Source organism: Rattus norvegicus, chromosome 8 (genome assembly GCF_021556685.1).
Source record: "Rattus norvegicus strain SHRSP/BbbUtx chromosome 8, alternate assembly SHRSP_T2T, whole genome shotgun sequence".
Lineage (NCBI taxonomy): Eukaryota > Metazoa > Chordata > Mammalia > Rodentia > Muridae > Rattus > Rattus norvegicus.
Window position 1 is genome coordinate 36,107,390 of NC_141541.1, and position 17,473 is coordinate 36,124,862.

General features: G+C 43.2%; 2 protein-coding genes across 38 annotated transcripts in view; both read left to right on the top strand.

Moving 5' to 3' along the window:
- Prdm10 (PR/SET domain 10) overlaps window positions 1–11,387 on the top strand; it is a 103,488-nt gene extending 92,101 nt beyond the window's left edge. Inside the window, 1 exon segment of the mRNA NM_001427772.1 lies at window positions 8,018–11,387. Coding sequence (NP_001414701.1) covers window positions 8,018–8,221 — 204 coding nt within the window. The 3' untranslated portion in view covers window positions 8,222–11,387.
- A 4,100-nt stretch (window positions 11,388–15,487) lies between these two features.
- Window positions 15,488–17,473, top strand: part of Nfrkb (nuclear factor related to kappa B binding protein) — a 31,550-nt gene continuing 29,564 nt past the window's right edge. For 27 of the 37 annotated variants that reach the window (XM_087561809.1, NM_001436491.1, XM_087561789.1 and 24 more), the window contains 1 exon segment: window positions 15,488–15,556. The gene's annotated coding sequence lies outside the window, so the exon portion shown is untranslated. 37 annotated transcript variants of the gene reach the window in all.

Consider the following 17,473-nt stretch of genomic DNA (forward strand, 5'->3'; position numbering starts at 1 on the left):
CAGATACCAGGAGAGACTACTATACCCCATGACAAAATTAAATCTAAATGATATCAATCCATAAATCCAGCCCTATAGAGGGTGATAGATCTCCAACTGAAAGAACTTAACTGCACCCAAGAAAACACTTGGTAAATAATTTCACATCAGCAAAAAGAAAAGAAGAAAACACAGACACATACCACTACCAAGAACAACAAAACAACAGGAATTAACAATCTATCAATCATTGGTCATTAATATCTCTCAATATCAATGAGTTTAATACCTCAATGAAAAGACAAAATGTATTGCTGCATACAAGAAACACACCTCAACATCAAAGATAAACATTACCTTAGAGTAAAGGATTGGAAAAAGATTTTACAAGTGAATGGACACAAGAAGCAAGCTGGTGTATAAATTATAATACCTAACAAAATATACTTCTAATCAAAATTAAAAGAGATAACGGCATTTCATACTTATCAAAGTAAAAATCTACCCAGATGACATTTCAATTCTTAACATTTATGCCCCAGACACAAGATCAAATCACACATCAAACCCCACATGTTAATAGTGGGATGTTGTAAGAATATAAAAAAATAAAAATGCTGTCTTTTATCCCGCTCTAGGCCCGACATTGCAGTGCCCCAAGATATCTGCTAGATATCTTAAGTCTCAATCAGCAAAGTCTCACCCACTTTGCTCCATCCCATATCACACTGCCGAAGGCCTCTCTCTGAGCCTGGCAGCTATCTTTCTACCTATCTAGTTCCCAAGGCAGGTTTCCATGCCAGAAACACACATCCCAATTCCACGCCGGCCTAGTGTCTCTAGAAATTGTAGACTTCTAGAATTCAGTGAAAATGGAGGCACAATATACCCAAACTTAGGGGACACAATGGTAAGAGGAAAGTTCATAGCACTAAAAAATTAGAGAGATCTCATACTAGCAACTTAACAGCGCACCTGAAAGCTCCAGAACAAAAAGAAGCAAACACATCCAGGAGAAGTAGATGGCACAAAATAATCAAACCGAGGGCTGAAATCAATAAAAATAGAAACAAAGAAAACAATACAAGGAATCAAGAAACAAAGAGTTGATTCTTTGAGAAAGTAAACAAGACAACCAAACTTATCCAAACTAACTAAAAGTCAGAGACAATATCCACATTAACAACATCAGAAACAAAAAGGGGAGACATAATAACAGACTCTAAAGAAACCCAAAGATTCATTAGGTCATATTTCAAAATCCTCAACAAAAATGGAAAATCTAAAAGAAATGGACAAATTTTTTGGTAGATACTGCTTAGCAAAGTTAAATCAAGACCAGATAAACAGTTCAGATAGACCTCTAAGGGAGTAGAAGCCGTCATTAAAATTCTCCCAACCAAAAAAAGCTCAGATGGTTTTAGTGCAGAATTCTGCCAGATTTTCAAAGAAGAGCTAATGTTAATACACCTCAAATTAGTTCACAAAATAGAAACAGAAGAAGCACTGCCAAGCCATTTTATGATACCACAGTTACCCGACAACCAAACCACACAAATATTCAACATAGAAAGAATTATAGACCAGTTTTCTTCCTGAACATTGATGCAAAAAGATTCAATAAAATACTTACAAACCAAATCCAAGAACATATCAAAAAGTTCATCTACCACAATCATGTAGGCTTCATCCCAGAGATGTAGGAATGGTTCAACATACACAAATTTGTCAAAATAATCCACCATATAAACAAACTGGAAGAAAAAAAACCTCACTAGATGCTGAAAAAGCCTTTGATAAAAGCCTTGACGTATCATAAAGTCCATCACTCCTTTATGATAAAAAGTCTTGGAGAGATCAGGATACATGGGAAATGCCTAAACATAATAAAGACAATATATAGCAAGCGGATAGCCAACATCAAATTAAATGGAGAAAAACTCAAAGCAGTTCCACTAAAATAGAAACAAGACAAGACTATCTCTTCAATATAGTAGTTGAATTTCTAGCTAGAGCAATAGGAAAACTAAAGGAAATCAAGGGGATACAAATTGGAAAGGAAGAAGTGAAAAGTATCTCTATTTGAAAATATTATAGTATACACGAGTGACCCCAAACATTCTACAAGGTTATTCCTTTTTTTTTTATTTATTTATTTTTTTAAATTTATTTCTTTATTTACTATATATAAGTACTCTGTAGCTGTCTTCAGACATACCAGCAGAGGGCATCAGATTCCATTACAGATGGTTGTGAGCCACCATGTGGTTGCTGGGGATTGAACTCAGGACCTCTGGAAGAGCAGTCAGTGCTCTTAACCTCTGAGCCATCTCTCCAGCCCTACAAGGTTATTCCTATGGTTGATAAATACTTCAGTGAAGTGGCTAGATACAAGATTAACTAAAATAAATATGTAAGTTAGTTAGTTAGTTAGTTAGTTAATTAATTAATTCCAGGAGCCCTTCTATATACAAAGGACATACAGGCTGAGAAAGAAAACAGAAATAACGCCCTTCACAATACCCGCAAATAATATAAAATCTCTTGGTGTAATTCTAACCAAGCAAGTAAAAGACTTGTTTGATTAAAACTTTAAGATTTTGAAGAATAAAATTGAGGAAGATTCAGAAAGAAATTCATGCTCATGGATTGCAGGATTAGCATAGTAAAAATGGGGCTGGAGAGATGGCTCAGTGGTTGAGAGCACTGACTGCTCTTCCAGAGGACCTGAGTTCAATTCCCAGCAACCACATGGTGGCTCACAACCATCTGTAATGAGATCTGATGCCCTCTTCTGGTGTGTCTGAAGACAGCTACAGTGTACTTATATATAATAAATGAATAAATCTTAAAAAAAAATAACATAGTAAAAATGGCCATCCTACCCAAAGCAATCTGCAGATTCAGTGTAATCCCTATCAAAATCCCCACACAATTCTTTACAGACCTTAAACATTCACATGGTAAAACAAAACCCAGGTAGCTACAACAGTTCTGTACTACAGCACTTCCAGAGGTATCAATTTCCAGAGGAATCAGTGGATTTCAAGCTTACCACAAAGCTATAATAAAAACTTCATGGTATTGACGTAAAAACAGTGTGACCAATGGAATTTGAATCAGACACCCAGATGTAAATCCACAGACCTGTAGACACCTGATGTTTGACAAAGAAGCCAAAATTACAATGGAAAAATGAAAGCATCTTCAACAAATGGTGCTGGTCTAACTGTTGATATGTAGAAGAATCCATCGCCCTGAGCAAAACTCAAGTCCATGTGGATCAAAGACCTCAATGTAAACCAGACACACTGAATCTATAGATGAGAAAGTAGGGAATAGCCTTGAACTCATTGGTACAGGAGACAACTTCCTGATCAGAACGTCATCAACATCATCAGCTCATGCACTTAAGATCAATAATTAATAAGCGGGACCTCATGAAACTGACAATCTATAAGGCAAAGGACACCATTAATAGGACAAAATGACAGCCCACAGAATGGGAAAATATTTTCACTAACCCACATCTCACAGAGGGCTAATTTCCAAAATTAAGAACTCAAGAAAATATACATCAACAAACCAAGTAATACAACTAAAAAATGGGGTATATAGCTAAACAGAATTCTCAACAGAGGAATCTCAAACGACCAAGAAACAGAGAAATGTACAGCACCCTTAACAATCAGGGAAATGCAAATCAAGATGAGTTTGAGACTCCATCTTATGCCTGTCAGAACAGCTAAGATCAAAACCACAAGTGACAGGCATTCACGCTCATGAGCGTGCAGCAGAGGGAACACTTCTACACTGCTGGTGGGAGTGGAAACTTGTACTATTACTTGGAAATCAATATGGTGGTTTCTCGGAAAATTGGGAATCTATCTATCTTAAGACCCAGCTATACCCATCCTGGGCACATGCCCAAAGGCTGCTCCATCCTACCACAGGGACACGTGCTCACCTGTGTTCATAGCAGCTTCATTCATAATAGCCAGAAACTGGAAACAACCTAGATGTTCTTCAACTGAGGAATGGATAAAGAAAATGTGGTACATTTACACAATGGTGTATTACTTAGCTGTTAAAAACAGCGACATCATGAAATTTATAGGCAAATGGATGGAACTAGAAAAAAATCATCCTGAGTGAGGTAACCCAGACCTGGAAAGACAAACATGGTATGTACTCATTTATAAGTGGATATTAGCTGTAAAGTAAAAGATGATAATGCTGCAATCCACAGACCCAGAGAGACTAAGAAGCAAGGAGGGCTAATGGGGGAAGGGAGAGGGACCTCCTTGGGAAGGGGAAATAGCATAGATTTCACTTGTGGACTGGGAGTGGGTGTGGTTGGGAACCGGAAGAATGTGATGGAGGAGGAGAGAGAAAATGCTGGGAGAAACTGGAATTGGGGTACATTTTGGAGGTGAGGTAGAAATCTAGTGTAGCAGGAACTCAGTGGAACATATGAGAGTAACCCTAGCAAAGACTCCTAGTAATAGGGGCCTTGGAACCTGAACTGGCTGTCTCCTGTAACCAGGTAAGGCCTCAAGTTGATTGGGACCAACCCAGCCACAAAAGCTCCAGCCTACAGTTTGTCCTGTCTACAGTTCTGGGACTAGAACCTAGCACAATTATTAGAGAGACCAGCAACCAACGGGAACAGATGCAAAGTCTCACAGCCAAATGTTAGGCAGAGCTCCGGGAGTCTTTTGGAGGAGGGAAAGGAAGGATTAGAGTAACCATAGGGACACCACAAGAACAGGGCTGGCAGAATCAACTGACTGGAACTCAGTGGGGGCTCCCAGAGATCAGGGAGCCTGTAGGGGTCTGACCTAGGTCCTCAGCATATGTTAGTGCTGAATAGCTGTTGTGGAATTCCTAACAGCAGGAGTGGGGGCTGTCCATGACTCTTTCCTGCAGCCTCTGGTATGTGCCTGGTCTTATTGTAGCTTGTTTATGCCATGTTCGATTGATCCTCCTGGGAGACAGAAGGGGTGGGGGGAGAGGGGAAGTGTAGGAAGAAGATACTAGGGGTGTATATAAGAGGAAAGGGAGGGGAGGGTGAGGGAGAGGAGAAAAAGAGCCAAATTGACCCTAAAGCAATTCTCCTACCTCAGCTTCCAGCATACTGGGGTTACAGGCACCCCAACATTCCTGGCTTACAGAGCTTTTGTTGGAGGAGGAGTGTTGAGACAGGATCTAGCCTAGGCCGGCCTGGAACTCACTGTGATGACAGTCATGAGTATCCATGGTCGGCCAGTACATAGTTGCTTTACATAAGTTAACTACTTCAGAAGGAAACATTGCCATCAGTTAGCAAATTTAACTTGGGCAAGGAATCCCCTGAAGCTAGTCACACAGGCAGTTGTGAGCATAGATGCTGGGAACTGAATCCAAGTCCTTTGTAAGTGCATCCTGTGCTCTCAAGCACTAAGCCATCTCTCCAGGCCCCAGAGTACCCACATTTAAATTAAGAAACGTGGGGGTTGGGGATTTAGCTCAGTGGTAGAGCGCTTGCCTAGGAAGCGCAAGGCCCTGGGTTCGGTCCCCAGCTCCGAAAAAAAAGAACCAAAAAAAAAAAAAAAAAAAAAAAAGAAAATTAAGAAACGTGTTCTTGGTGAGGGTTAGTGGTTCATGCCATTAATTCCAGCAGGGGCCAATGGATCTTTGGGAAGTTGAGGACAGCCTAGTCTACATGGCAAGTTTCAGGGCAGCCAGAACTACATAGTGAAATCCTGCCCTGAAAAAATATAAAACCATACAAGGAAATAAACCAAAAAAAGAAAACTATGTTGAGTTAGGACTGTGCTTAGTGGTTGAACACATACTTAACATATGCTAGGGCGTGAGTGTAGTCCCTAGCATTGCAAAAACAACAAAAACAACAAAAACCCTGAGAAATAAACTCTGGAGATCTGGTTACATTGTGGTGGCCACAGATGGTGATAACATAAAGTGCACCTGAACATTGCTGAGACTGGATCTTAAGTCCTCTCACCACAAAAACAGTTCATTTGCTGAGGGTGAGTGGGTCCTGGGCTAAGCAGCAGCCCCCATGGTAGAGGAAGAGTCACAAGGAAAGCAGATCATATTCTGAAATCTACTCGAGGGCAGGGCCTAGGCATATGGCACTAGGGGAGTCAGTTGGATATTCGCTGTAGCTTGTTTTCTGCACAAGGTTGAAAAGAGGGGCTGAGTCTTCCTCTCTGACTTCTTCTGTCCCGTTGTTTAGCTTCAAGTTACTCTAAATTACCTGAGATGTCTAATAACTCAGGGTTATTGGTTCATGGTTTTGGAGGTTGTAGTCAGTAGTCCTGTTGCTTTGGGCCACCATAGTACAGCATGGTGGGCTGTGTGGCACAGTAAACCACTCACCTCATCAGGCAGAGAGCAAAGATGGGGAGGGCTGCACACCTCATTCAGGGCCCATTCCCAGTGACCTCCCACCAGGCCTCCCTTCCTGAAGGTTTCACTCCCTCCCAAGAGTGCCAGCTGGGACTGGACCTGCAATACACAGGCTCTTGAAGGAGAGCAATGCCTATCATAGCACCATGCTTTCAGAGAAGAGCAGTTGCCCTTCTGACTGAAATATCACTTCTTTAAAAATGTCAGTATAAAGTGAAGTGTAGTGGTGCATGCCTGTAATCCAAGCATTCAGAGGTGGAGATAGAGAAACCAAGAGTTCAAGGTCATTTTCGGCTACATAGTGATTTTAAGGCTACCCTGGGTTATATAAGAGTTTAAAAATTAATATAATGAATAAAATGCCCAGCTTGAATATTTGAACTTCTCATGATCAAGGAAAAAAATGAGGAAAAGTGAATACGTGAAAGTTCCCTTAAGTTTTCTCAGTGCAAGGCACACATTTCTAAGACTGTATTCTTCTTGTGCTTTCTTTTCGTTGCTTTTTATTTATGTATGTGTTATGGACTGAACCCAGGACCTCGTGCATGTACCACTGAACTGCACCCCAACCCCTGTCCTATGTTCTCAAGTATAAAGCACATACTTAATGTGGGTAGCAAATTTTATTTTACTTTTAAAGATTTAAAAGTATTTTTACTGGGCAGTGATGGCACACACCTTTAATGCCAGAACTAGGAAAGCAGAGGCAGCTGGATCTCTGAGTTCAAGGCCAGCCTGGTCTACAGAACAAGTTCCAGGATGACACAGAGAAATGCTGTTTCAAAAAACAAACAAAAATTATGTGTCTGTGGGGGGTACATACATGTAAATGCAGGTGCCTGAGGAGATAAGAGGGCATCAGATCCTCTGAAGCTTGGATACAGGCATGGGGGACAGAACTTGTGTTCTATGAACAGAGAACATAAGCCCCAACTGCTGAGACATCCTCTCCAGCCTTTGCTTTAGTATATTCTAAATGTCTTTACTTGGAAAAATAAAATTTAGGATTATTTGGGGCCCAAGGACCTACTTCAGTTTCCCTCTCTAACAGTGGGGTACAGAACGCCTTTGTGGTGGGTCCAGTTCTAGGAATAGAGCAGCTCTTTGTGCTTCTGTGGCAAAGACTTAAGTGACAGAGCTATCTTCCCAGCCCCATTAGTATTGTTTTAAATGTCACTGGGCTTTGCAGTTCTATTATCTGGGAACCATTAATGTTGAAGACCTATCTAAGATACCAGTCTGCCCCTTTACAGAGACTTTACCATCCTTTCAGTTCATTTTGGATGACTTAATACTTGATTAACAAAACAAATTTCTGAACTTTCAGGAGCAACTTTTAAAGAGCATGTTTTATTTTTTTTAATTAAAACTTTTTTGCCCAGCAAAGTGTCACCAAGTTGCAGATATCTATACCTAAGGTTCCTTGTTGTGTTATCTGATGACACAGCAAAGGTGTTCCTTTGAACTATGATTTGAGTCTGTGACCTATCCATCCCCCACAGAGGACATAGGTCAAGCATCTCTCATAGGCATCTGTTAGGTCTGTTTGTAGCATTGTTTTGGATGTGCTCCTGCTCTCTTCCCAACCCCAGTTCTTTTAAAAAATCGTTTTCTTCTGCTCTAGGGTCATTATGTATTATCAGAAAGTCAACCAGAATTGGAGGAAAAGCAAGCCTCTGCTCTCTCCGGAGCAGTCCAAGTTCAGCCGTCTGCACACAGTGACTCCCTGGACTCCACAAGCCCCAGCCAACAGCAGACCACCCAGTACATCATCACAACCACCACCAATGGGAATGGGGGCAGCGAAGTGCACATCACCAAGCCGTAGCCTTCATCCCCTGGCTGGAGGCCAGAGTTCACGCCACAGTTTCTCATTTGGAATCTGAAGCTCCAAACACCTCAACCTCTTTTTAAAGACTTATTACTCTCTCAAGAGTTTGGGAACTGCAGTTTTGACACACATAGACCAAGGGTGATTTCTGCCAAGGTCATCTTTACTCGATTGACTCGTCCCACCCTTGGGATTTCTGCTACGGAATGCAGTTCTTTCTGGGGAAAGTTAACTTCCAGATGGAGAAACTTGCGCCTTGCTCTTGAGCTGGTTGTTTTGTTTTTGTTTTTGTTTCTGAACACACTGACAAGCCTTACTTCCCATTGTGGACATACTCAGTGGCTAGTATTATGTTCGTACCAAAGGGTGGAGACAAGTTGTACCAAGTCCATGGCCACTGGACATCTGAAACCCAAGCTATGGCGTCAAAAGAGAAGGAACATTTCTTTCCTGGGTGTGATTAGGTCAGGACCGCTGTCTCTCATGCAGTGGAGTTTTCAGTAATTTTAACAAAGGCAGCCTATTGGATGGAAAAATTAAAATAAGATAAAGATTTGAAGGTGGTCTTCTGAGCGAAAAACTGTTCTCTCTCTCTCTCTCTCTCTCTCTCTCTCTCTCTCTCTCTCTCTCGTCTCAGTCTCACTCTGCTACTCTGCTGCCCAGGATAGCCCTGAGCTCATGGGCTCATGGGATCCTCCTGCCTTAGTTTCCCAAGTAGCTGGGACTACGGTCAGCACTGTCATGGCAGTTGTGTTTAAACTCTCTTGTTTCGGAAAACCTACTGGGCAGTAGCAGGACTCCCCACAGATGCTGACCCCAGGCAGACCTGGCCTCATATTCCACAAGCACAGACAGACTCCCTGGAAGACAAAAGGTTGCATGGTCTCAGCAGGATTTGAGCCCCTTTGTTAACGCTCTGCTTCCAGGCTTCTGGTTATATATAGCTGTGCTTAAGAAGAAGATATGTTCTACGAAAAATATGTAAATTGTATATATTTGTGTGTGTGTGTGTATACACACACACACACACACACACACACACACACACACACACACACACACACATACTTATGGAGAGAGGGAGAGAGAGAGAACTGAGACCTTGTCCTGCCTCACAGGATGTGAAGGATGAGCTCCTTACTCAGACACTCATAAACTCAGCTGCGTACGTATAGCACCTTTGTGTGTGATGCTAGGACTCAAACCCAGGGCCTCTGCATGCTGGGCAGGTTCCCCACCACTGAGCTACAACTCCGGCCCCACCTCGCACTCTTGTTCACAGCATTGACTGTATTTTAGTACTTTCAGTGCTGTCTGAAAAGTGAAGATTCTTTAAGGTTGTGTAGAAAGGCGGCCTTTCTTTCTTCTAAGCATTTTAAACTTTAAGCCTATTGCAACTCACCCAGACCTTGATATAAGATGACCTACTTCCCACTTAGGGCAAACATAAAATAAAGGGACCATTGTAGTAGGCTGAGGTAAAGGGATGGGTGTGCAGTTAGTTCTGAGAGGAACGCAGTCGTCTGTGTGATAGTGGTCTTCTCTGTCTTCCTGTTTTCGAGTCTTGTTTGCTGTGAATCTAGTGGGGAAGTGCTGCCCCTCTTTTTACTCTGCATTCCACTTGTACCCATAAGACATCTTTAAAGCCTGTATTTTAACAACTTTTGTGACATATATTTAAAAATAATTATTGTAGAGTGAATTTATCACTCCAGATCAGGGAGACCTAAGTTTGTTTCAAATGAAGTTAACTAATTTATTTTATTTACATTTCTAAGGAAAAACTGGGTCTGTGATTTAAGAAATAGAGTAACTTCTGGGTGGTAAAGAGGCCTTCCTGAAAAGTAATCCTTTGGTTTGAAGTCACTTTATTTATTACGTAGATCCTACACTTTCCTCTTGGGATCTCATTCATAGACTATGTCTGAAGATTGGGGCCTGAAAAGAACCTGGGAAAATTACCTCAAAAAATGTGTGGAAACTGAAAATGGACTCTGTATCTTTGCCAACAAGAAAAGGTTAACAATAATTTCAACATGAAATGTTGACTCCGTCACAAAATGCAAGACTCTGGTCCCCAAATTCCTGTGGTGTAATGACTATAACTGTCTCGGGTTCTCCAAAAGTCATGTAGTGTTGTAACTGTCCCAGGGTCTCATCCAGAGAGCCTTGGAAGGCGAAGAGCACGAGACCACCTCTAAGGTACAGTTTGAGGTTTTTGTGATTTAAATTTGCGCCGCTGCAGCAGGGTGTGGGAGTGAACACCTTTAATCCAGCACTTGGAAGGCTGCTGCGGGCCTGCCTTTCAGTTGGAGGCCACTCCTACAAAGAGTTCAAGGACAGCCAGGGCTACACACTGAGAGCCCTTGATTTGAAAAGAAAACTACACAAGTAAATAAATAAATTTGACCCAATGGATTCTCTTTAATGAGAGCCAGCAGGGGTGTCTCCCCTCTTCTCAGGAATAACGCAGTGATTAAAACAAAGCCAATCACTGGAGGAATGTTGGTTTTATGCCAGTTATTTTTAACTTTTAAAATACGCAGAGGAAAATACTGTTGAAGGACCTCTTCATCTCTTTCTCCTTTTTTGGGTCCTTATATGGAGTAAGTAAATTCCAGAACATAATACTATCACTGTTCTAAGATCAGGTATTTTATGAATTTATCCTGAGGTGACAGAGGAGATGGCAGAGTATAATCCCTCTGACAACACACTGTGGGAAACATGTGGCCAATATTTCTATGGTGGTCTCTCCCTCCCAGTCACACGGACACTGTAGAGTGTGCTCGTTACAGTGGGGATGTTTTGAAGTGGGATGGATGTAGAATTTTTTTTCTTTTTTACATTTTTATTGTTTAGTTTGTACCCAGAAAAAAATGGTTATTTCATCATGTAACATTCCTATTTTTCTGGAAAGATTTTCTGTTTTGATGTTCTTGAATTATTTTCTGACCTGGAATTATCCTTTCAAAAAAGAATTCTTAAAATATCTAGAGCTAAAAAGAACCTAATGAGAAGCTGAAACTGGCCCATTGGTTGAAAGCAGTGATTCTATCTTGTTATTTAAATGTGAACATTTACTGTATATTCAGTGAGTTATAGTGTTAATAGTCTTGTGCTACCCAGCAGGTGTAAAAATTAATAAATATTTTTTTAATAAGCATGTTTCTTACTTGTGCATGTGTACATGGGGATCACTGATATGGTCAAATTTTCTTTTAAATATTGCACAAGCCATCCTGGTTGCACTGGTTCTAGATTAGTCTAAGCTACAGGATGTGTTAACATTCCCCTCCTCAAAATAGTGCACTTTGCTTTCTGGTTCCCAATCTGGCACTTAAGAATCTTGGGGATTTTCTCCCCATCTTCCTTCTCACATGTACAAAGCCAAACAAACTGGAACAATGTAAGTTCGTCGAGAATTAAGGTAACGGACAAGCTGCTGCTCTCACAATTGGAGAGACGGGAAAGCAAATACTGAAAATCACAATTGCAAGAGTAGAAACCCCCAAGGGGGGCTGGAGAGATAGCTCAGCAGTTAAGAGCACCGACTGCTCTTCCAGAGGTCCTGAGTTCAATTCCCAGCAACCGCATGGTGGTTCACAACCATCTGTAATTGAATCTGATGCCCTCTTCTGATGTGTCTGAAGACAGCTACAGTGTACTCATATAACTAAAATAAATACATCTTAAAAAAAAAAAAGAAAAAAGAAACCTCCAAGGGAACCAGTGTCAGCCAAGATAGAAAAGCCTGAACTGTAATTGAATGTTTGGAGACTCCATATGGAGAAATATGAGGGAAAACTCCAAGAGAGGGCTGGGGAGCTCAGCAGTTAATAGTATGCACTGCAAAGGACCCAAGTTCTGTTCCTAGTGCCCTCCTCATTGGGTGACTCATAGCCACGTATTACTGGAGTTCTAGGGATCTGATGCGTCTGGCCTTCTCAGGCACCTGTTGTCACATGCACATACCCATACAACAGACACACACACACAATTTCAAAAAACCCAGGGATCCAGTCAGGTAGGGTCCTGTGTTTTTATGAGTTTGATCAGGTTCTCTGAGAAAGATTCCCCAGTGCCCCTGGCAGAGGGAGAGGAAAAGAAATCATTGTGAAAGATAGCAAAGCACCTTACTTCCTAACTAGCTCAGGGTAAACTAATTAACTAAAGCCTAACCTGAAGAGTTTCTCAGAGCCTCACTGAGCTGGGGAAATGGAACACTCAAATCCAGCCACCTGTAGCCATCCATTGCATGGGGAGGGTGACTGAGAATCATATGCTCACTGAAGAAACCAAGGCCCCATAATAGGGTTCTAGAGTACTTCCACTTCCCCTGCCCCTCAACTTACCCCTTTACTAAAGGCCTGTCTCTAGAAATCTTTAACTAGTGCTCTCTGTTCAACCAGAAGAAATGACCCGGGCTAGAGATAGAACTCAAAGGTGGAGCCCTTGCCTAGTGAAGGGCCTCTGGCCAGCTGGAGTGTGGTGAGCATGGCTCTGACTGGCCCTGCCCTTCTCTCCCATTCCCTCCGCCTTGCTAAAAACCCTTAGATTACATTCCTAGAGCTAGCCACCAAGGTCTGTTCCCTTATTTGGCCACTTCCCCCTCCTGAGGCTGACTACCAAGGTCCAGGTATCAAAGTATTGATGTCTAGCAGCAATCAAAAGCCACCTTTGGCTCACCCAATTAATGTGCCCAATTAAAATTAAACACCTCATCCTAATGGGGTTTCCCCTTTTGTCTTTAAAAACTACCATTTCTGTATGTGCTAAGACTGTCTCTTCTATCTAGAGGCAATCCTTTGTCTCCCTTTGGGACAAACATCCCTCTCCCTTGTACCTTCCCCTTCTCCTTCTTCCTCTATCACCTCTCTTTGTCTCTTATACCCAGCCCTATGTCCCTCTGAGGCAAATAATCTCCTTTGTGTTGAGAACTTGGTCTCGGGGGTCCTAAGCTGACAGTGATCCTTAGTGTGTATGTGGCCCCATGTGTGCTCTGTAAGATAAAAAATCGCAGGGCAAGAAAACAAACCAAACCACCAGTCAACCCAAAAACCAACCAACCAAAAACAAAAACAAAAACAAAAAACAAAAAAACAAAACCCCCACAGCTGAGAGGTGTTTACCATCAAGACAGAATTCAATATCGTGAGAGCAAGAGATGGAGAGGCAGACTTAGGGGAAAAAAATGCTTTCAGATGATATGTCTGATGAAGGACTGTTAGCTGAAGTACACAAAGAACACAAATTCGACAAAAGAGAAAGAAAGAGTCCTGGTGAAAAATGGCACAAAGAATTCTTCATCAAGAATAAACACCTAAAAAATAATTAAAAAAAAAGAATAGACACAAATAAATGAACGGAAAAATGTCCCACATCTGCTACCACCAGGGAAATTCAAATTAATATCACAACAGCACAAGGCTTCGGGGTGTGGCTTGGTGGCAGAGAGCCTGCCTTCCATCCCCTCTACCAAAGCCAGAGCATATTATTTCCTATTCAGTGGGAAAAGAGATTCAGTCTCTGCCAAGTGTGGTGCCATTCATGAGAATGCCAGTATTTGGAGGTCTAAGGCAGGGACGGGGCAGGTTTGATGGCCAAATGACACTTCACAGATCAGTGGTGTGGGAGAGAGGAAGGGGAGTTGTAAACACGAGTAGGTGGAGCGTAATTAATTTTGGGGTGGACAGCGAAACAATATCACATGGATCCATCAATTATTTGATATATGTACCATTCCTGTGAGTGAAGTGTGTGTGTGTGTGTGTGTGCATGGGGGTGGGGTGGGGTGGGAATTGAGGTAAACCTATGCTTTGTTAAATTTTGCTATGACCCTAAAACTGCTCTAAAAATAAGGGCTAATGAAAATGGCAATTTGTAGTGTTTTGATGCTCTCCTGTCTGGTCACCCAGAATGAGGCTGCATTGCCATTTCTAAATGGTGGTTTCTAACTCTAACAGGATCTACGAACATCTCTAGAGCCAATGCAGGAGAGGGTGTGTGTGTGTGTGTGTGTGTGTGTGTGCGCGCGCGCGCAAAGATTTGGCTTTATTTGGAAAGCATTTTTTTCCCATTGAGGGAAACACATGCTTGGCACGTCCTGCTCCCCTGACGTGTTTATTAAACCCAAAGAACTGGATAATCTACCAAGGACCAGAGAGTAAAGCTGTGGAATACTTGAGAAGACACTCTAAATAAGATGTTCTTAGAGAAAGCAGGCATAATGATGACTGAGAAGGTAAGTTTTCGATATTTATACTTTCTGGAAGTTGTGTGGACTTGGAGACATGGGCTAGGGACTGTGTTATACTTGGCCAACCTTCAAGACTGCAAGAGTTTCTCCACTGTCTAGTAGCCTCAGCAAAGCCTTCACAATGGAGTGGTGGTGTCTAACGGTTTTCTTCTCCTGCAGGGAAGCTCTTTTAAACAGGAAGGTAAGCAACTCAAAATATCTTCAGGAAGTCCCCGAAACTGACCAGATTCTCTAGGCCCCCTCTCTGCCAGAATAAACGATAAAAACTGAGAGACCCCGCAGATGGTGGGAAGCGAAGCCGAGAAGAGGATTCTGAGAGGGAAAAAGCTATGAAGTTGACTCTGAGGGCAGACCAGGTACCTGGAGGCAGCAGGAACCATCTGAACTGCCTGGAAGAGGTTTAGATCAACTAAGGCACCTGGAAAGGACCCACTGCAACTTGTTGAGCTGCTTGTAGGCTGTGCATTGTGTTCCAGGTACCCAGCTTTTGAGAGTTGTCATCCATGCTGGGGTGACCTTTGGTTTTACAGTTAAGTAATGTCTGCTCTTGTTAAGTAACCCCTCGTCAATACTCCTGTAAGTAATCCCAATAATAGTTCACCAAGTTGGACTTAGGTGGTATCTGTACTTTGGTCTGCCGTCGGATCCTATGGTGAGTAGACTTGTGTTGAGTCTCCCTAGGAAAAATTTTGTCCCACAAGAAGTGGTTGTTAGCACAGCGTCTGGTCGAGCTGTGCTCTTGTTTTGCAGCTGACAAAAAGCGACATAGCTTTGTCCTCCAAAGTTCCTGAACCTGAGAATCAGCACAGAGTGGAACTTGCCTTCTGCTGGGCGCTGTAGAGGGTGGTAGGGTACTCGTCGGGGCGGTTCAGGTGCTGTCACAGGCTCCGCCCCTGCCCGTCCTGCCCAAGTCGCCCCGCCCCGCCCCGCCGTTAGGGTTCGCCCCTACAGGTCCCGCCCCTTCCGCTGCCGGAGCCCGGAACGTGCGCGCACCCAAACTCCTTGCGGGAGCGAGCGCGTCCGGGAGCCCACGGCCGGACGAGCCCCGGGTGAGACCCGCGGACCCGGCTGAGGTGAGGGCGGGCCCAGGCGTCGGGTTTGATGGGTAACGGGGGAAGGAAAGAAGCGGTGAGAACGGGAGAAGTCGGGCTCCGAGGTCAACGTCACCGTGGGCACGCGGCGGGCTCCACGCGTGGCGTGCGACGACCGGGTGGGCGAGGGTTGGGGTGAGGACGTGTGGGGGAGGGGCGGGGCCGCGGCGCGCTGCGCGCAGGTGGGGCTGGAGACGTGGGGCTACGGCCGGAGAGCCTTGCTCGCAGCTTGCTCGGGAGGGTCTGGAGGGTGGGCTAGCCCCAGGTGCAGAGAAGAGGCCTTCCTGGTCTAGCGAGGAAGTCCCGGACACCCCAACACTTAGAAATCTGCAGCTTCCGGGGTTTCAGCTCGCTGGTAGCGCCGGTGTTTTCGTATTTTGAGAGAGTAAGTGGCAAGACAGAGGTTGTCACTAGATATTAACGTTTAGCTTAACCAACCGTCGGCACTGGAAGAAGCTTCTGAGCGAGTTGTGTACATTATGCACCTGTCAGATGAGGTAACTGACTTTGCACGCTGCCTATGCCACGTACGGTAAGAGGATTTTATTCTCAGCATCAGGTTGCTCCTATGTTTTTGAAGTTTTGTTAAGTGCCGGTGTCTTGTTCCTTTCTCACTTTAACTCAGTTATTTAGTCGCCACATACATTTAGGATGTCTTCAATTCTCAGTGTGCTGGAGATGTGACCGCATAGTTACCTCGGGACCACACAGTTGTTTGTGTCCGTGTAACCCTCACCGTATCTTTCCTTGATCTGAAATACTGTCAGAACTTGAAATCATTTTTGCAGAAAAGAGCTTCATTTTCGGCTTGCTCTTTTTCATTTGAGGACTTGGGAATCGGGGAGTATCTTCATTGTTTTGTAAACTCAGTTTGCTGGAGATTCCCTGTAAGATCTTAAGAGTAGAAATAATGGTGGGGAGGCTCTGGTCCAACTCCGTACAGGTAGGGAGCCTGACACCTGGTAAAGTAAGATGTCACAGATAAGTGACCGCCCCAGGGTAGAAATCTGGTTGATCTTCCCATTTTTTGTGGGCTGTCAGTAATAGCGATAAGAACCCAGTACATGGAGAACAGTTCTCAAACTGCCTCCTGACCCTTCTGGAGTGGGGGTTGAATGACCTTTTCAGACTGGTCATCTAAGACCATTGGAAAACACATGTAACAGCAAAATTGCAGTTATGAAGTAGCAACGAAATGGGTTTCATGGCTGGGGGGTGGGGGTGGGGTGGTCACCACAACCTGAGAAACGGTTTTAAAGGGTCACAGCATTGGGAAGGCAGAGAACCGCTGAGTTAGAGTGATGAGCTCAAGTTCACTGTGCGTTTTGTTAGCACAGTTCAGAACTTCAGCCTTAGCTTCAAACCTGATTCCAGCTTTGAGAAATGTTCCCTAAATACAATCATGTATTTAGTTTTCTAAAAAAGAATGGCCAGCCCTGTTCAGTTATTACAGGAAAGAAGAAACTTGCATTAATTTACATGGGCCTGAAGGTCAGATTGTCCATTGACAACTAATAACAGGCTGGTGATTGGAGTCCTAGGAATTACTGTGGACGGAATAAAATCATATCAAGTGTTTACAGTTTAAATTGAGAGTATAAGCAAGAAGCGTTGTGTATGATGTTAACATCTGCAGGCAGGCCAACCTAGAGTTGGGAAGTCATTTCCAAACTCTGATCTTCAGTTAGTGTGTGTAGCAGAGCTACAGTTAGCACAGCTGTAAGGATCCCGTGAAAACTGGGGTGCAAACTGGGGTGCAGAACCCTACTCCCGCCTTAAAAAACAAGACGAGAGAATTGGTTAGTTAGTATCTGAGTCTTACTAATGTCTGTGGGATTCATGGCTTTTTAAAAACAATCTTACATTAAAAACGTGTGTGTGTGTGTGTGTGTGTGTGTG